Source organism: Maniola hyperantus, chromosome 17, assembly GCF_902806685.2.
Source record: "Maniola hyperantus chromosome 17, iAphHyp1.2, whole genome shotgun sequence".
NCBI classification, from domain to species: domain Eukaryota; kingdom Metazoa; phylum Arthropoda; class Insecta; order Lepidoptera; family Nymphalidae; genus Maniola; species Maniola hyperantus.
The window spans coordinates 6,487,975-6,509,209 of NC_048552.1; the positions used below are offsets into that span (position 1 = coordinate 6,487,975).

The following is a 21,235-nucleotide window of genomic DNA, read 5'->3' on the forward strand; positions in this document are numbered from 1 at the left end:
TATTTTGAAATCCAAGATGGCCGACATGGATTTTTTACAAAAAATAGACATGGGTAGCGTTTTCAGGGTTTTCGAGGGTGCTGAATTTGATGATGACATTTATTCTGAAATCCAAGATGGCGGACATGATTTTTTTTACAAAAAATAGACATGGGTGTCGTTTTCAGGGTTTTCGAGGGTGCTGAATTTGATGGTGACATTTATTTTGAAATCCAAGATGGCCGACATGGATTTTTAAAAAAATTTACATGGGTGTCGTTTTAGGGTTTTAGAGGGTGCTGAATTTGATGGTGACATTTATTTTGAAATCCAAGATGGCCGACATGGATTTTTTACAAAAAATAGACATGGGTGTCGTTTTCAGGGTTTTCGAGGGTGCTGAATTTGATGGTGACATTTATTTTGAAATCCAAGATGGCCGACATGGATTTTTAAAAAAATTGACATGGGTGTCGTTTTAGGGTTTTTGAGGGTGCTGAATTTGATGATGACATTTATTTTGAAATCCAAGATGGCTGACATGGATTTTTTTACAAAAAATAGACATGGGTGTCGTTTACAGGGTTTTCGTGGGTGCAGAATTTGATGATGACATTTATTTTTAAATTCAAGATGGCCGACATGAATTTTTTACAAAAAATTGACATGGGTGTCGTTTTCAGGGTTTTCGAGCAAGCTGAATTTAATGATGACATTTGTTTTGAAATCCAAGATGGCCGATAGATTTTTACAAAAAATAGACATGGGAGATTTTTGTAAAAAATCCATTTTGGCCATCTTGGATTTAAAATTAAATGTCATCATCCAATTCAGCACCCTCGAAAACCTGAAAACGACACCCATGTCTATTTTTTGTAAAAAATCTATGTTGGCCATCTTGGATTTCAAAATAAATGTCACCATCAAATTCAACACCCTCGAAAACCCTGAAAACGACACCCATGTCTATTTTTTGTAAGAAATCCATTGTGGCCATCTTGGATTTGAAAATAAATGGTTCATCAAATTCAGCACGCTCAAAAACCCTGAAAACGACACCCATGTCTATTTTTTGTAAAAAATCCATGTGGGCCATGTTGGATTTCAAAATAAATGTCATCATCAAATTCAGCACCCTCGAAAACCCTGAAAACGACACCCATGTCTATTTTTTGTAAAAAATCCATGTCGGCTATCTTGGATTTAAAAATAAATGTCATCATCAAATTCAGCACCCTCAAAAACCCTAAAACGACACCCATGTCAATTTTTTTGTAAAAAATCCATGTCGGCCATCTTGGATTTCAAAATAAATGTCACCATCAAATTCAGCACCCTCGAAAACCCAGAAAACGACACCCATGTCTATTTTTTGTAAAAAATCCATGTCGGCCATCTTGGATTTGAAAATAAATGTCATCATCAAATTCAGCACCCTCGAAAACCCTGAAAACGACACCCATGTCTATTTTTTGTAAAAAAATCCATGTCGGCCATCTTGGATTTCAGAATAAATGTCATCATTAAATTCAGCACCCTCGAAAACCCTGAAAACGACACCCATGTCAATTTTTTGTAAAAAAAGTCATGTCCGCCATCTTGGATTTCAGAATAAATGTCATCATCAATTTCAGCACCCTCGAAAACCCTGAAAACGACACCCATGTCTATTTTTTGTAAAAAATCCATGTCGGCCATCTTGGATTTCAAAATAAATGTCATCATCCCATTCAGCACCCTCGAAAACCCTGAAAACGACACCCATGTCAATTTTTTGTAAAAAATCCATGTCGGCCATCTTGGATTTCAGAATAAATGTCATCATCAAATTCAGCACCCTCGAAAACCCTGAAAACGACACCCATGTCAATTTTTGTAAAAAAAATCATGTCCGCCATCTTGGATTTCAGAATAAATGTCATCATCAAATTCAGCACCCTCGAAAACCCTGAAAACGACACCCATGTCAATTTTTTGTAAAAAAAAAAAATATGTCCGCCATCTTGGATTTCAGAATAAATGTCATCATCAAATTAAGCACCCTCGAAAACCCTGAAAACGACACCTCTGTCAATTTTTGTAAAAAAATCATGTCCGCCATCTTGGATTTCAGAATAAATGTCATCATCAAATTCAGCACCCTCTAAAACCCTGAAAACGACACCCATGTCAATTTTTTGTAAAAAAATCCATGTCCGCCATCTTGGATTTCAGAATAAATGTCATCATCAAATTCAGCACCCTCTAAAACCCTGAAAACGACACCCATGTCAATTTTTTGTAAAAAAATCCATGTCCGCCATCTTGGATTTCAGAATAAATGTCATCATCAAATTCAGCACCCTCGAAAACCCTAAAAACGACACCCATGTCAATTTTTTGTAAAAAAAATCATGTCCGCCATCTTGTATTTATAAATAAATAACATCCCGGAAAAGTGCACAATCAGTTAATACTTGATACACGCGCAATAATATGTATTTATGTAGGTGTGACACAAGGTGCCAACAAGTTCAAATTAATTCCCGTTGTGTAACAGTGTTACTCAACGGGAATGTTTTGAAATTTTAGGCACCTTGTGTCACAGTGTTACACACGGGGGTGTGACTCAACGGGAATAACCCATCGGGGAGACACCCGCACATCACCGCGCTCGCCCGCACCGGCTTAGCGCGGGGGCTGTGCAGGTGTGCGGGGTGTTCCGTCCCCGATTGCCATTTCGATCGACCAGTTGCGTACTACAAGTACGCGGCCGAAAGTAATGAACATCGACCTTTAGAAAGCAGATTTGTAGAGCGTTGTCCCTGTCGTTGAGACCGACAAAACGTCATATAGGTATGAGTGACAGAGACAACGCTCTACAAAGCCGAAATGTCATTCTAAAGGCCGATGTACATTACTTTCTGCCGCGTACTGTACCTAGTTTCAAAATGGTACTAAAAACATACTTCCGTGTCGTGTCCGCGCCAAACATCCGCGTGCCCATTCGATACAGGAAATATATTCTAGGAAGGTAATGGTTTATGAGGGATCTTTATTTATTTCATCTAATAGTCCAAAAATTTTTCTTCTAAAGGTTTTCATTTGGTCCTCAGAGAAATCTGCGATTTCAGGCAATAAACTGAGAAGAAACATTCTACGTGGTTCCTCTTCGAATGTGTAAGTCTGTATTTCTTTATCTTGTTCACTTTGATTGTATTGCGTTTCATTTATTTTGGATTTCTTGTTAATTGATTCTTCATCATCACTTAGATAAGTTTCTACAACATGAGTTATATTATCAAACTTATCATGCTCCAAAGGATCTTCTTGATCTTCGTCATGAAACTCTTCAAGTTCTTCGTCGTGCTTGATTGTTTTCTGATTTGAATTCGTGCCAGAAGTTCCCAAGTAGGGAATCAAAAACTTCATATTGTTATATAAGTAATATTTCTTTTTCGCAAAACCATGACGAGTGGGTCGCAAGCTTCGCACTAATCCATATCTCAGGTGCTTCCATCTCTCTTTGCATTCCTGAACTGCAATTAAGATTAGGTAGGTACAACATGGGGTTATACAAGGGGTGGACCAAAAAATGGACAGATACAGTGCGCAACTCCGCTCCTCTCTTCTACGCACCAGTGGACAGGCAGCCTTAAAATGTATGATTTTTTAGGTTTCCGTACCTCAAAACGAAAAAAGGAACCCTTATAGGATCACTTTGTTTGTCTGTCTGTCCGTCTGTCCGTCCCCTATAGGGCTTTATCGTGCAAAATCCCGAAAAAATACGACTGTAGTACGGAACCCACGGGAGCGAGTCTGACTCGCACTTGGCTGGCTTTTTAAACTAGTCCGCAAATCCTTGTCCACTGAAGCAGAGCAAGACTTCTATGCAATTCTATTGGTTAATATTTGCACACTCTGCTCCGCTTTCCTCTTCTCCGCAGCAGTGGACAGGCAGCCTTAATGCCATATAATATTAAGAATTTGCCTAAAATGTAAAATTACCTACTCTCCCTATAATAAAGATAATATAAACACAGGTTCTAGTCTTTGATTAGGTAGTAGGTACTACTACGGTGCGCTACGATCGCCCGTGGCATTGTTAACTTATAAAGCTAAATATATAAAAGGAAAAGGTGACTGACTGACTGATTTATCAACACACAACTCAAACTACTGGACGGATCGGGCTAAAAATCTAAAATATGGCATGCAAATAGCTATTATGACGTAGGCATCCGCTAAGAAAGGATTTTTGAAAATTCAATCCCTAAGGGGTGAAATAGGGATTTGAAATTTGTGTAGTCCACGCGGACGAAGTCGCGTAATAAGTCACACTGCTAGTGCGTCACTGTTCTTATTAGAATTTTTGTCTTATTAGAACTTGGTGGATACTTGTCCGTGTGGCTTGATGATATGTAATATGTATGTACCTAAATATCTAGAAGATGTACCTACCTACTTATTGCATAGATAGGTAACCATAATATTATAAGTTATAACAACTAACAAGTTACGTCATTCGAAAACCGCAGTGAATATAGTCGAGAATGCTAGTGACTGTATTGACACTGAGCGACGCGAGCATTAGGTGATAGGTCCCTATGTTACTTTACTTACCTGTTAAGTTTGTTTCTTTACTAATTTTAATCCATGCTTGTTCAGTTAAGGGCCTTCTTAAATAGTTTAGTGTATCAGATTTGTAAAGGCAGGGAAATTTTGCCACCGCTTGGGCCAGCACCATGTTTTTATCCATGTCCATGTTGCGACAAACGACGCGCGACGCAACGTCGCGGAACAATGTTCGCCGCAAAACTGCCGTCACGACTCACGCGTCATGCGACGTGTTGCTGTGTTGCCAGCTAGCTGGCGCAGGACTTGCTACATTTTCCGACCAAATCTGATGACCGCTCGGACCAAAAATCCCCTAGGGTTGATTTACATAGGTAGTGAATAGAATTGAAATAAGTAATGTAGGTACTCAGCATAGGTACGAGTATTGACCTCCATCTCTACCAGATAAAGCACAAATTGCTACCGAGAAAAAAAAATTGCGCATAATTTTTTTCGCGCTAATAATATAACCTTAATTGGGTTGAATAGGGGGTGATGGGAAACCCTATCGATCGGAGACAGCTGTCAATATAAAAGGAAAACATGACTGACTGACTGGACTGACCGATCTATCAACTCACAGTTCAAACTACTAGACGGGTCGCCTTTTTAAAGATAAATAAGGATTTTTAAAAATTCAACCTCTAGAGGTTTGGAGTAGTCCACGCGGACGAAGTCACGGGCACAAAGTAGTGTATTATATAAATAGGAAAGTGTCTAAGGGTGAAATTTATAGAGCGCACTCTGACTTTGCTTACATTTAAAACCAAACAGAGCTGCTTATATCTCTCACATAAATCTGTCTCGTTTTAACGCTATCTTAAGTCTGATAAAAGTCAAAGTGCACTATAGAGTTCACAGTGTCAAACTCATTAAAGACTACCTACCTAATATACAGTATATTAGGTAGGTAGGTAGTCTTTAATGAGTTTGACACTGTGTGTGTGGACACTGACAGTTGGCCTTGTCCACAAGTTCAACGTCGCTCAACGTGCTATGGAGCGTGCTATGTTCGGCGTCTCTCTGAGGGACAAAATTCGTAACGAGGAAATCCGTCGGAGAACCAAAGTGACTGACATAGCTCTACGAATTAGCCAGCTGAAGTGGCAGTGGGCAGGCCACCTCTGCCGCAGAACCGATGGTCGCTGGGGCAGACATGTTCTGGAGTGGAGACCGCGTATCGGCATTCGGCAAGCGCAGTGTGGCACGACCTCCAACCCGCTGGACTGACGAACTTAAGAAGGTAGCGGGAAGTGGGTGGATCAGGAAGACAGAGGATCGTGTGTGGTGGCGCGCTCTTGGGAAGGCCTATGTCCAGCAGTGGACGCAAACAGGCTGATTGATTGATATTAGGTAGCTTAATTATCTGTCACCTTTTCGCGATTCAAATATTGAACCAATCCTGACGATATGCAGAGAGATAGCTTGCATTAAGTAGACGGAATAAGTTAAATTCATATCCCGGAAAATAAAAGTAATCTTAATACTTAAATAAACCAAATGAATGAATAAAAATAGCACAGCAAAATAAATCACCTATTTCTCGCCAATCGGGGAATTCTCAGCTGACTGGCAACACTAGTGACATTTCGTTAGAACAGTGTTTCCGACCGCGTCGAAAAATGTAACAGGACCACACAATGTTTGACGCGCGACACCTCTTCTTACCTAGTAGGTATGCTTCTACAACTAGTATGTTCTTATGATGAACTACTTGACCCGCCCCGGTTTCGCTCGGGTAGAATTTCTGAAAATCCTTTCTTAGTATTTAGTAAACGTTATAGGTACCTAACTATATTATGTAGTCCGCGACAGGTCGAGATAGCAATCAGGGTAGGTATGAGGCGGGAGGACGCCCCGCACAACCGCACGTCACCCGCGCTCGCCCGTACCGGGTTAGCGCGGGGTTAGTGCGGATGTGCGGGGTGTTCCCTCCCCGATTGTCATTTCGACCTGTCGCGTACTATATAGATTTTATTTCAAGTAGACGTTATGTACTGTATCTATCAACAGTCACTCTCCAGTCTCCAGGTCTTTAACTATATCCATGAAAATAATCACGTCAATCCGTTGCACCCCTCGTGCCTCTCCAAGTCTCTACCCACCTTCTCCACTCCTGTCCCGCTGGCTGGCAAAAATATTAATGTTAGTAGGATTTGGAAGCAAGCGGCATCGTATCGGTTTAGGCCAGTTTTTAAATCACCACGAATTAGGAATGCAATTCCTTACAGCATCAAGTTTGAGAGTTGGGTCTTTACTTGGTAGGTAGGTACCTCCAATATTAATTTATAACCGACATTTTCTAAATCCCATCAGTTTATGAGGTCAGGTCCCGTTCAGCATCAGACAAAAATTTTAAAAATGCGTAATTCAGTTATGGTACAGTTCAAATAACCATATGAGAATTTGTGGTACCTAGTTATTTCGAAATTACAGATAGACAATTCAATTTTATTTAAGTATTAGTATAGATATAGTATAGATATTAACAGTGGTTCCAAAAATGTCAGTCGGTTGGGATTTGACCACATACTAATTAGAATAACTAAAACGGCTAGTTAAATAAAAGCTTGTAATATTATGCCTGGCATCAAAAATACGTGTACACAAGTGCACACACGTTCGTAGCAAAGCAGACGTAACGAGTAGGCGCAAGCTACAATATCCATATCCATACTAAACTAAACTAATCCATCCGTACTAATATTATAAATGCGAAATTGTGTCTGTCTATCTGCTAGCCTTTCACGGCCCATCCGTTCAAACGATTTTGACGAAATTTGCCACAGCACGGATACCTAGCATCTCGAGGAAGGACATAGTCTAGGTACTTTTTATCCCGGAAAATCAAAGAGTTACCACGGGATATTTAAAAACGACGAAGTCGCGGGCATCATCTAGTATTATATATGCGAAAGTGTGTTAGCTTTTCACGGCCCAACAGTTTAACCGATTTATATGAAGTTTAGTACCTACAGACACAGACATAGCTGACATCCCGGAAACTGACATAGGCAAGTTCTATCCCGGAAAATCAAAGAATTCCCACGGGATTTTTAACAAATCCAAATATACGCAGACGAAGGCGCGGGCATCATCTAGTCTAGTGTTTCATAAATTCGTCCTGCTATGATACAAATTATAGGATAGTTCTAGTAATATACAGGGTGCGGTGATGTCTGAAGAGTAAGGGTGTTTCCACCGGGGATGCAGGGGGGCTCACCGGCACTGGGGGGTGGTAGTTAGGCTTTCATTACATAGCTGTTTTTTTTTTTCAAACTTTGAATTCGGGTTCAGCCGTACCTACCTGTGTCGAATCTTTTTTAACCAAGTTACAATCTCTGCCATGTTAATTGTGACGAACGAGACGGCTTTAACTTTATCAACACAACTGTCTAAGCGAAATTAAATTATTAATACCTACGCTTATATACCTATCTACCTTCCGTGGCGATAGCTAATAAAATTTTTGCAGAACCCGTGTGCTTCAGTTATGCATAAAATTGAAAATTGGGTGAAAGACTTTTCCTAAGGATATTTACTACTATTAAGACGATTTATACGATAAGACTAGGTTGGTAGAGAACGTGACAGGTCGAGATGGCAATCGGGGTGGGGACGCCCCGCACACCCGCACAGCCCCTGCGCTAACCCGGTGCGGGATAGCGCGGGTGACATGCTGGGCGTTGGGCGTCCCTCCGCCTAATACCCTGATTCATGATTGCCATCTCGACCTATCGCGTACTATACTTACGTTGTTATACATTACAATTAATAAATCCGATATAAAGAAGTATGTTGCAGTCAACCGAGAAAAATGGAAATGATGGAGGAAGCTTTTACCCGCAGGGAATCACACACAAAGCTAAAGCAGATTGCAAAAAAATTTGTGTGTGTAAAAATAAAGCTATAAGAAATATTTCAGTTCTGTCTCAGCCGATTCATTCTCTAGGTAGAGGTTGTCCGTATCTATCCACTACGATTTCCGAGTGTTAGATAAGTAGCCGGCAACAGGAGACACGTGCCGCAGTGGAAATGCCGACCACGACGGCGGCGCGGCCCCCCGGGGAATGAATAGCATTAACCCACAAAACGGTCGAAAGAGTTCACTATAAGTAGTTGAGATTAAACGCAACTCAGTTCGCGTATAGCTACATCAAATGCACGGATAAAATTAGATATTCAATAACGAGAAGGGGGGTCGGAGGTCCGCCATTTTGGAACTTCTCTCGGGCGAGGGATATAGGCGAGGGGGACTGCGCATGCGTAAACCGTGCACCCGCACCCTGTCTATAGGGCCGGGACCTTACCAAATGTGATGTCAAAAAACAAGTTATTCTCTCCCCTCATTCCACTAACCCAGTACGTCTTAATAAAAGCGATTAATGATTAACGCCCTGATTTCTGTAAGCCACCGGTGATGTGCTATATCAACGATCTAACCGCAAATATCCACAGGGAGTGCGGTTCAGAGAGACGTTTATCTCACGAACAATGACAATGAGTGGGTGAACCCTAGTGATTTATTACGCTTATCATTTCTATTGACGTTACCAGGAGCCGTTATATCACTTTTACTTTATCGGAACTGATGTGTTGACTTAAAGTTAGTTGTTAATGTAAGTGCAGTTTGCGTCGAGTGCAATAGGCGGTGAACAAAATATAATGGGATGACAGGAAATACGGATTCATGGAAAAGGTTTGGCGTCGAGTCGGGCTCCATTCCTCCCGAAAGAAACGGGATGGAAGTGGGACTAGCCGAGAAGTGACCACATCGGCCCCGCCAGAGGCAGAGTATCAAAATATCCATACGTTACGAACAGCTGATTTGATACGACAGAGACAAGGGGAGGAGAATTCGACTCTACGTTCGTCTTATATTATACGCAACGGGGATAATTTTATATTGGTTGAGAGGAGACGCCGCCGACGACGTAGGAGTGGCACCAGGGCATCATCAGGTGGAAGACATCACACCCCACCTGTGGAAGACAACGCTCGTACGGAGCAAAAGCGTCGACCTCCGGCCAAGTTAAAGATATTTGGGATTCAATGGCCGTTACATTCTAGTGATTCGAGGCAAGTGTTTATTATTATTTACCTACTTACCTACTTATGATTTTTACTGATAACATAATACATGATGTCAAGCTTAATGGCAGGCAACCACATCACTGGCAGACACACACAAAAAGATACAAGGTAAGTATACGACAGATCCACTTTACCTGCGTTGTGATTTGTGACGCATCCTACGAACAAGACCCTGAAGACCTACTAAGACAGGACCTACAAAGAGCTTCAAAAAGGTACGACGCGGCTACAATACAACACCACCTTACGTAAAAAAAGAAACAAAAAGGTCTGTTTTTGCTGAACGAGCGAGAAAACCAGGATCCGTCATTTATTATGGCTGCAACCGGAACCAAGTTCTTATTTAAAAAAAATTATTATATTATAAATTATTGTATTAAATTCACGGGATTTCTCTTAGAGTGAGAAGGGCTTAGGCCATAGTCTGCCATGCTGGTCCAATGCGGATTGCAGACTTCACACGCTTTGACAACATGGAGAACTATCAGGCATGCAGGTTTCACGCACACAACACGCACATATTTCCGAAAAGTTAGAGGTACGTGCCTGGAATCGAACCACCGATCTCCCGAAAAGAAGGCGGACGTCATAACCACTAGGCTATCACTGCTTAATTGCTTCTACTTAGTTTCTACATAATATACCTAAGTACATATTATTTACCATCAAAGTGAAACGCAAAATCCCTTGACGTTAAGTTCCTGCTCCGAAGATAACTCGACGTCCGAGTTGCATAATTACAATGCTCAGATGCTTTGATATGCTATAGTCTATGCAGGGTTGATCTTGATCTAATAAAATCAGCTAAGTACTTATCTGAAATTCTGTTGTATGGAGGTGGTTTAGATTTTATTATTATTATTGTAGTCTAGATTGAGATTTAATAAGTATCTCGTTTTTCCATTACTAAAATAATAGCGAGCAAACGAGCAAGCGGGTTTTACCGCCACTAATGAACATTTGCAGCACCAGAGATCGAGAGAGAGGAATACACCGTACTATTTGAAGTCGGACTATTTTTTTAAAGGTAGTCGGACTTGTGCTTAGTAGAATAAGAGCCTGTGCTAGAGCCTAGAGTAGCAAAGTAGCGCTTTGCTCTGTTGAGCACCTTAAGCCTTTTACAGAGGATATTCGTGGGAATCTTTGATACCAATGATACGTCGTATTGGTTTCATATATCATAGGTATATTTCGGCTATATGAGTTGCTGTAGGAAGAAAAATAACGCAGAGCTGCGCGAAGATTTCCACTTGATGTTAAGAGCTGGCTACACGCACGTGCCGTTGCAATTTTGCAAACTATTTGGGATGGAAGCAGTGTTAGCTTAGTGGTTAAGACGTCGGCCTTCTATTCGGGAGATCAGGGGTTTGATCCTGGGCAAGCACCTCTAAGTTTTCAGAATTATGTGCGTTTTTAAAACAATTAAATAAATATTCTCAAAGACTATGACCGAAACTCTTCTCATTCTGAGAGGAGATCAGTGCTCAGTAGTGGGCCGCTGTCTTGTGAATCTTTTGATGGGTTGTGATGTAAGTTAGGCCTACAACAGAGATATAGTTTTAGTATGTATAGTTCAACGGTAAAACCATTTTGTATTGAACGTCGTGCATCTACGAGCCTGTAAAAACGGGTGGAGGTTGGAACCTGCAATTGTAGGTTCTAAGGACTGCTATCGTAGTACAAGATATTGGTATTACTTAATTTAATTAGACTTATGTATATACTATAACTCTTGCAAGGGACACAGTCGTTTTCAGCAACCGAAGGAAGTTTGCTTTTGTTTATGATTTTCTAAAAAAACGACACGAGTGTCAAATTTGACGACCTCCCTCGCGCAGTGGTAAGCGCATGTTGTCTTATTAGTGGGAGGTCCCGGGTTCGATTCCTGGCAGGGATTTGGAATTTTATAAACTCTAAATTTCAGGTCTGGTCTGTTGGCAGGCTGGGAGGCTTCGGCCGTGGCTAGTTACAACCCTACCGGCAAAGCCGTGCCGCCAAGCGAATTAGCGTTTGGGTTCAATGCCGTGTAGAAACCAAAGGGGGTGTAAGTTTAATAAGAAAAAAAACTGCCATACCCCTTCCAGGTTAACCCGCTTTCATCTTAGACTCTATTATCACTTACCACCAGGTGAGATTGCAAGGGCTAACTTGTATCTGAATATAAAATAAAAAATAAAAAACGTAGCTTTTGTTATTTACGGCGGGGAATTTCTATGTAAGTAGTAATTACACAGAATCCATATGCATACTAATAATTATTATAAAATGTGAAAGTGTGTTTGTCTCTCTGTCTGTCTGCTAGCTTTTCATGGCTCACCTGTTTAACCGTTATGACAAAATTTGGTACAGAGATAGCTTGCATTTTAGAAAAGGACATCCATAAAAAGTAGCCTATGTCCGTCCCCGGGATATAAGCTAAATCTGTAAGTCAAAATCGTTTAAATGTCCTATCCATATAACCGATAACGTAGCAGACACACAGACACGCTTTTGCAATAATTGTGAGTAAGATGTGTCGAGATAAATCTATGTTACAAAATTAATTTTACCTGAAAATTGTCTGAATATCTTACTGTTAACCTTACATTTCAGACACACCTCAATCACCCGCCGCTTCTGCCGCGGCCGCCGTTCCCGGGAGGACAACGAGTTGTATCGCTCCAACAGCTTCAAGTTCGAGAGGTTCGCCCGGGAACCACCCACCGACGAGTTCAGCACCGGATCACAGGTACTTACGTAATAAGGAAACATAATTGGGAATATAGGTACCTAACTCCTAAGGAAACCAAGCTAGGCTTCCTTTGAGGTTGTGGAAGTACCTATGGTTCGCGACAAGTCGAGATAGCAATCGGGGTATGATGTGGGGCGTCTCTACCCCGATTGCCATCTGCTCGACCTGTCGCGAACTTTACCTATGCGTAGCAAGGGATGGATGTAGAATTATGACATCCGTTCATAGGATATTAGGATTCATATTTAAATTTTGCTATTACATCATGGCATATCTATACCTACCTCCATGTACTTAATTCGGTTTTAACCTGTTGGAGATAGGAGAAAAAACTCAAATGGGGAACATTCTCCATCTTTTTAAGTCAGTTAAAAATCAAACCAGATCACAGGCTACTACGCTACTTCTAGGTACGTCATAGATCTGCTCTGCAATCTAGCTCAAAACTTCTCATCAATAAAAATACTGTCTCCGGGGTTAATAAAAATATCTATGTCAAGTACAACACCCTGCAAGATAGAGATAATAGAGCCCTTTAGAAAACTCACGTCCACGAAGTGTCGTCCTTCTTTGAGGACGTAGTTCACTGAAAAAACCTTACCTACTTATCTAGATGAGTCATCTCAGTGACGAGTGACAAAGGGTTCATTTCAGTTGGTGCTCGTTGAATCACTTGCTTAAATACCTATACGCGAGAAAATGATTCATGAAAATCACAGTAATCTTAACTATGTTCGGATCTAATAATGAAATTATGGATCGTAATAGCTACCCTAAATAATTTTTACATAAAACTATACTTAGGTACAAGAAATTCAATTATGTGGTCATAATTATCATAACCTGGCTGAGCATTATACATTTTCATTTTGGTCCAATGTTTTGATCATTTACTTCATTTTGTCATTTTGGCTCAAACAATATGATGCAACCAAAATTTAAGTGCGTGGTAGGCTACACGATTTATAACAGCTGTACCGAAATAAGTACGCAAATAATATGATTGGATTATTTATTGAAATCATAGTCAAGCGATTAAAAGCGTTAAAATGAAGTTTAGAGTTCTAGTTTTCCACCTCCCACATCCACCACCACTCCAATGTCAGAAACGTTCAATAAAATCATGATCATCTATTGTCATCAAAACCACACGTTTCTGTCTCTGCCTTTCGACTCAAAGAAGTAGCCGAAAAACTTATTAATTTCGAAGAAATGATTATGAACAAAGCAAAAAGCAAACCCAGTAGTTAAATATTTATAAAACTTTAAATTAAGCTTCTTAGAAAGCTCGTGCTCGCAAGTGTTGTCCTCCTGTGAAGACGGAGGACTCTTAGTTCTCTGTAAGCGTTACCCACTTATCTTGATGAGCCATCTCACTCACAAAGGAACCGTTTCATGCTCTGCTAGCCTCATGATTTCTCTAACTTATTTTTTTCAAAATACTGTGAAAGGATCTGTGAAAATGTTTTGAGAGAAAGAGAATAAGCCTACTTAGTGAAATAATGATTGATAATACTTAATTTAAACTTTTAAACATCTTGTTGGATTTTTTATGTTAGGTATATTCAACCGGGCCACCTTTTATTGGTTGACGGAGGGGAAAATTTTCTCAGGATTTCTACTCACGATAACCGCCTATGTGTTCATCTTCAGCACTTATTAATTAAGGCTTGAGGGACCTTCGGAAACCTTTTTATTTTTATTTTATTCAGATACGAGTATGCCCTTGACAGTAATCTAATCTGATGGTAAGTGACGATGCAGTCTAAGATGGACGTGGCGGATGGTATGGCAGTTTTTTATTAAACTAATACCGGACCCCTTTGTTTCTACAAGGCATCGTACTGGAACCCTAAATTGGCGGCACGGCTTTGATAGCCATGGCCGAAGCCTCCCACCAGACGACATTCGGGAGAGAAGCACCGGGGCATATTCTAAAGAACGTGCGCCGGTGCCTCTCTTGCGCGATGTCCACTGGGCACATCCTAGACGATGTACTTCCCTGGTCTCAGCATCTTGCATGAAGGCACTAAAACCTCTCTCTCCACTCGCGTCTCCGAGCTCAAATCGAACGGGACTATTGGATGAATGGATGAGGACGTTGATCAGCGCCCGCCCTAAATATGTCTCCGCCTCCGCGTAGAATCCGCTCGCTCAAGATCCCGCGCAGCAGCCTCTTGGAAACCTGGAGCAACCGGCTTACCTAATGTTAAGTAATTATTACCGCAGCTCGTGAACATACGCAGCACCAAACGAGCCACGTAGCGTAATATGGAAATCTTTTCAGTTTGGGAGACTTCAGAAATGAAAGTCTGAAGTCTCAGAACCAGGAAAACCGGTGTGGTTCTGAAATCTGAATAATGGAAGGGCCTCCATAAACGCAAACATGTCACAGAATACAATATAATGACCATGTGCCTTTTGTTTATAAATGCACATGGTCACCTTGAATGCGCTAAGTACCATATTTTTTATAGTTTTACTTTTGAGACAACACAGCAGGTGGAAGCTGGTTGAACCTATTTACATGTAGATATGTAGGTACACAGCAGACGAAAGAATATAGAGTGGTAGGACAAAACCATCAGGCATCCAGGTGGTGGAGATGAATATTTTTTTAAATTATTATTTCTGAAGATTTTCATTTTAAAAGTAAAAAATATTTCTCCACAGTAGAACAAGAGCAGCTTTCTGTAACCTATATAAACTCTAGAAAAAGAAAGATTTTTTCTTCTTAGTTTTATGGTTTTGATGTTATCCATAGAGCAGAAACAAAGAGGAGATGTTGTATTAAGATTTCCCTATGAAATATCGAGTGACATTTTGCGGGGTGAGGGGTTGTGGAACGCCGCCCACTTCTCAATTTTCCATCTGCGGGTTAGTAGCAAAACTACTCGCTTAGCGACCTAACATCGATATATTGATGTCACTACATAGTTCAGCTATCTCACACTAGATGTCAATAAGTGTAGAAATTACGTAGGTATAAAATTACTTACAAATGAAATGTGATACCATTCATAGCATCAGAACGTCTGTCTGAATAACTTTGACACGATAAAACACAACACTTCATCCTTTTGTTCTTAAAAACGCGAAAACACACCGATAATACGTGTCTCAATATATGTGAACCTGACGAACGCAGACAGCATACTAACTAAGGCCCCGCCCACAGTGATGACGTCAGGACCTAGTTGAAAATCACAGTGCACAGTTGCTTAGGCCAACTCCTCTTCGTTTCTGCTCTGTGATGTTATCTATAACCAGTACCGCCATCTAGTTGCGTGCTGTGCATATGTGATGCCTTCACAACGTATTGCAAGCCGTACACGATAGGTGGCGTACAGTGTATGTATCTTGTAACTTCCGGGTGCCAACCGAGATGTCGCCGTATTATTTGAATGAATTTGCTATTATAAGATTTTTAGGGTTCCGTACACGAAGGTTCCGAAGGATGCCAACGCGCAACGGGAGCCTATTACTAAGCCAAAGAGTATGTGATCACTACGTTTTAACTATGTCTCCGTCGCGTCGTCCGTCTGCCTGTCAGGGGGCTGAAGGGGGGCTGTACCTCGTGAACCGTAATAGGTAGAGAGTTGAATATTTCATATATTACCTACCTATGTATTGCTATTACCGATATAAAAATAAAAATTTCGAAATAGCCGTGACAATTAAAAAAAATTAAAGTGTCATTTTTTGTACCATCTCGATGCATCGTACGGAACTTTAATCGTACGGATTTTTAATTTCAATTTAGAGCGCGAAAAATAATTTTCAGGATATGCCTGAATCCTGAGCTGACGAGGTTTGCCTATTAGCTATCAATTAATCAGCCTATAATAATTATAGTAGGTAAGCGACAGGTCGAGATGGCAATCGCTAACCCGGTGCGCGATAGCGCGGGTGACGTGCGGGTGTGCGGGGCGTCCCCCCACCTCATACTCCTATTGCCATCACGACCTGTCGCGTAGGTACTGTTCTTAGGAAACGGTCACGTCTATATGCGTCTACCTTAAAAAAGCCATATTTCAGGTAGATACATCTATCACCTGTAAAAAAGAATCTTTTTATGAATGCCCGTGTAGTTGTGTCTACCTGCCTGTAGTCCTAAAATAATTGAATCTTTCGCTACCCGCCGGGCGCCGAGTCGACGAACTCTCCGGGGCTGCAGTGCGAATGCCCGGCTCAAAAGGAAAAGCAAAATACAATACAACGGAGGCCTCTGAAATCCAGCAAAGCGGCTTCTTTGCCTTGATTAGTCTGAGTGGTTATCCTTTCCTTTGTCATACCGCCACCTATTGTAGCAAACAGATTAGAGTATAGTCCGCCACAGATGGCAATCCGAGTATGAGGCGGGGTGACGCCCCGTAGGTACACCCGCACGTCACCCGCGCTCGCCCGCACGGTGTGCGCGTGGGATGCGGACTGCGTTGGCTATTTTAACCTGTCGCGTACTATTGCACATTGCACTCCTTTAAAGATCGGGACTGATTTTCAAAATGTAATGTAGAAAAAAGTTGAGGCTAATGTTAGTACTAAGTATATTATTATTCTGTGCTAATGTGTAGATGTGGCAGAAAATTAAATTAGCGCCTAATTGTTTACTTTTCTCTCTTTTTTAAAAAAATGGCTGGACAGTTTTACGATACCAAAATTCAAATCAACACGTCTCGTCCGAGTGGATTAGGTATTTTGTGTTACTATAACCGAAGGACTATACTAGACTAGAAACTAAGGTACATGCAGTGGCGTGCACAGAGTTTGAAGCCAGGGTAAGCATTAGTAAGATAGGCCTTAGATACACCTTATAGAGACCTGCTAAATGGCAGGTCATAAAGAAAAATGAGCACTGGTCATTTCAACTAGGGTAAGCAGTACTTTTATGCCTCTATGAATTGCACGCCACTGGGTACATGGGAACCAGGTACCATCTTATTCTTACGAATGTTTCTTTCAAGGGATTCATAAAGATTTGTCAAGCGAGATTGTATTATAGTGCAACGCCTTTATAAAAAAAGTTCAAACATTACTTTATTCAATTTTCTGGCAGCCCTCACACCCTATATAAATCACGTTATATCCCGACCGATCGCGATTGCCTCATCAACATACTAATGCGTCGCGGCAGCTGTTCCTGCCTAATGAAACTCGGCTAGACTGATGTAGCCATTTTATATTTTCAGCTGAAGAGTTTTTGGTCCCGTGTTTTTTCTATTCATAGCATCTAGTTTCTAAAGTCGGGCGAGAGTTTGTAGCGTGCTTAAACTCAATATAAGCTCTGAAAAGCTCTATTGAGCGTTGAATTCTATTTCGAATAATTCACCCTCCATTGATAGGTTCGGATTGTTGAACAGAAATGCAAAAGTACAAGCCAAAAAAGTATTAGCTAAAATTTCCACTGAACTTACCTATCTACTTTTTTTAGGGTTCCATACGAAGGGTGCCAATTGGACCCAATTACTAAGCTTCCGCTCTCCGCCCGTCTATCTGTCCGTCAATCCGTTCGTCTGTCCGTCTGTCTGTCAGCGGACTGCACCTTATGGGGGTTGCAATTTTCACATTATGAATTGCTGGACTTGTACATTCTAAAACAGTTTTATTTATTTTTATGCATAATAGTGTTTGATTTATCGTGCAAAATGTCGGAAAAATACGACTATGTAATACGGAACCCTCGGTGCGCGAGTCTGACTCACACTTAGCCGGTTTACTTTTGTTTTTCTTAAAAGAAGTCTCAAATACCTATTATTATGTAGGTCTACTTAACCGTTTTTAGGGTACTGTACCCGAAAGATGCCAACGGGACCCTATTACCACATGAGCTATTACTAAGACACCATTGTCCAGCCGTCCGTCCGTCTGTCTTTCGGCGGGCTATATCTCGTGAACCATAATAGGTAGATACCTGAAATTTTCACAGAATGTGTATTTCTATTGCTATAACAACAGATACTTAACATTTCAAAATCACAGCCATGTAAATTAAAAAAGTGTTATTTCTTTTACGATGTTACGGAACCCTTACTCTGCGAGTCAGACTAGCACTTGGCCCATTTTTTATATTTAAGTGATGAGTTATAATATTGAGCGTGAGTTATAATAATGTGCTTCTCAGAATGTAACTAAATAAGGCAGATTACATTTTTTTTCCGCAATAATTTTTCAAAGACAGTTGGAACGCCTTAGCGCACAATAAATTTAATTGTAAACTATTATGCTACATTCCTAACAACTTACGAGCAAAAAATATGATGTTCTTCTCATACTTACATTAAAACAATGTGTTTGTTTTAATTTATTATTATTGCTTCACTTAAGTTAAATGAGTTAAAATTCATGTAGCATGTTTAGCACCTACTTAACGCTGTAAGTATTTTTTACTCTAGCGTAGAGAATATTAAAGGAGAATTTGATTAACCCCGATTGCCATCTCGACCTGTCGCGGACTGTAGGTGCTTGATAATACATAATACTCCATTCTCAGGGTGGGTACGTTGTACGTACTGAGCAAGATAAAGTCAAAGCATGGTCTCTCGTATTTCCTGACTCACGCCTTGGACGTTCTGAAAACGGGTCACTTGGACTTGTCAGACAGCTTTGCTTATCTTGACACTAAGTAGGATAAAAAACAAGGTTAATATTTTTAAACGTGAATATAAATACCTACCTCACTCACTCTTTGTAGGGTTCCGTACCCAAAGGGTGCCAATGGGACCCTATTACTAAGACGCCGCTGTCCGTCCATCCGTCTATCTGTCAGTGGACTGTACCTCGGAAACCATAATAGGTAGAGCCAAAATTTTCACAGAGCGTGTACCTACAATTTCCACTATAATAAAAAAATAAACACTTCAAAATGGCCGCCATGAAAATTAAAAAAAATTAAAAGCGTTATTTATCGTAAGATGGTACGGAACCCTTCATGTGCGAGTACAACTTGAACTTGACCGATATTTTTATAAAAGCCTCATTTTTACTGTGAAAGTCCCATTAACAAAAACAGTTTCATACTATATTATGAGAAAATTATTCGCATCCGAAAAGTACCTATAAGAAGACATTTCTTTTGATTACGAGGGCCTTTTTGGTGAATGAGTACCTAGTACCGTTGAAATGTTATTGACCACAAAGCTCGTTCAGTTTGAATTCTACATGTATATCAGACGGTAGGTACATACTACAAAGAGATATATAATGATGTCGAAAAATATAAGTACAAATAATCAGAACATGAAACCTTTTTATTTTTTATTTTGCTGTTAATTATTTTAATTTGATACAAAGAATTTATCATGTGAAACATAGATTAAATATACGACTGTATAATATCCTCTAAGGCCTAAGGCCTCTAAGACCAGATTAGGAAAGTAACTGGTTGCAAATGTTAAGTTAAGTTATTATATTCAGGGACCAAACTTTATTAAAATACTGGTGACGATTCAAACAAGGCTACTTTTTTCTAAATCTGTCTAAAACCAAATCAGTAGCAAGCGCGTCGGGCTAAATCGAAGATTTAGATGTCTTAAATTAATGAAGTGTCATAACTTTGATTGAAATCGATTAATTGGCTTTGCCATGGGTCTGAGTGGTCCGAGCCTCATACATCTCAACACAGGTAGTTTTTGTCCAAATTATAGGTCAATGACCAGTCAGAGACGTGCTCTATGCCAAACGAAATACATAGTTTGAGAAGAATAATTAAAGTAAGTTTGATATACATATTTTATGTTACGAAGACGGAATACTTACAATTCAACTTGAACGTCAGTTTCATCATCTAAATGTTCCCAAATCTAACTCAAATTATGCGCGAAATTCTATAATTCCACGCTTGGTACGTACTTATAACAATCAGTTCGCTGAGTTTGACTTATTTTACCTATCAAACAATAAATTTAAAAAGGAATTAAGAAACTATCATCGTAAAACAAAAAAAAAGTAGCTAACATCTAAATATGCATGCAATCATACACTCCCATTTACACACACACACACATGCACACACGCTCACACATACTCATAAGCACACACTCACACACGCATACACACACACATACAATCATACACACACTGTTGTAATTTTATTTTATTATTGTATATACCTACATTTATTCTAACTCTATTCTGTTAAAATAGTTTAATTATAATTTTAAGTAATCTCTTTTGGCCTTCTGTTATACCTAGATTTAAATTTTAATAATAATTATGTATTTACGCTGTTGATTACTTTCAAATAAACAAAATAAAATAAAATAAAATAAATCATCATCAACCGATAGACGTCCACTGCTGGACATAGGTCTCTTGTAGGAACTTCCACACGCCACGGTCTTGCGCCGTTTGAATCCAACGGCTCCCTGCGACTCGTCTGATGTTGTCCGTCTACCTAGTGGGCGGATCTTCTAACGCTGCGCCTTTCGGTGCGAGGTCGCCGTTCCAGCACCTTGAGACCCCAACGTCTATCGGTTCCCGAACTATGTGTTCTGCCCATTGCCACTTCAGCTCTCCTACGGATCTCCTCATTTCTGATTTGATCACGTAAAGAAACTCCGAGCGTAGCTCTCTCCATTCCCCACTGAGTGACTCTGAGAGAAAATTTAAAATTAGAGAATTTTGTTTTTATTTTAGAGAGTGTGGCATGCGAATTTGCACAAAGCTGCCTATTATTGCTTTCTAGTTGACCTATCCTGGTTTCAACTTTCACTCGGGTAGAGTTTCTAGATATGATTTGAATGTCAGTCAGTCATTTTCTCGTTTCATATACATTCATCAATGTAGGTACATGTACCTATTCAAGTTTTTTTCATACTATTCATGCGGAAGCTATAT

At 40.2% G+C, this 21,235-nt stretch overlaps 2 protein-coding genes across 2 annotated transcripts in view; one reads left to right on the plus strand and one right to left on the minus strand.

Annotated features, from left to right (window-relative positions):
- Window positions 1-2,999: 2,999 nt before the first annotated feature.
- LOC117990248 (uncharacterized) lies at window positions 3,000-4,796 on the minus strand. The gene is made up of 2 exons (XM_034977711.2): window positions 4,582-4,796; window positions 3,000-3,497 (listed from the first exon to the last, which is right to left on the minus strand). The coding sequence occupies exons 1-2, from the start codon at window positions 4,721-4,723 to the stop codon at window positions 3,001-3,003; spliced, it is 639 nt and encodes a 212-aa protein (XP_034833602.1). The 5' UTR covers window positions 4,724-4,796; the 3' UTR covers window position 3,000.
- Window positions 4,797-8,861: 4,065 nt separating this feature from the next.
- hwt (heavyweight) overlaps window positions 8,862-21,235 on the plus strand; it is a 218,364-nt gene continuing 205,990 nt past the window's right edge. Inside the window, exons 1-2 of the mRNA XM_069504275.1 lie at window positions 8,862-9,654; window positions 12,262-12,397. Of these exons, the coding sequence (XP_069360376.1) occupies window positions 9,266-9,654; window positions 12,262-12,397 (525 nt within the window). The 5' untranslated portion in view covers window positions 8,862-9,265. The remainder of the gene's footprint in view (window positions 9,655-12,261; window positions 12,398-21,235) is intronic.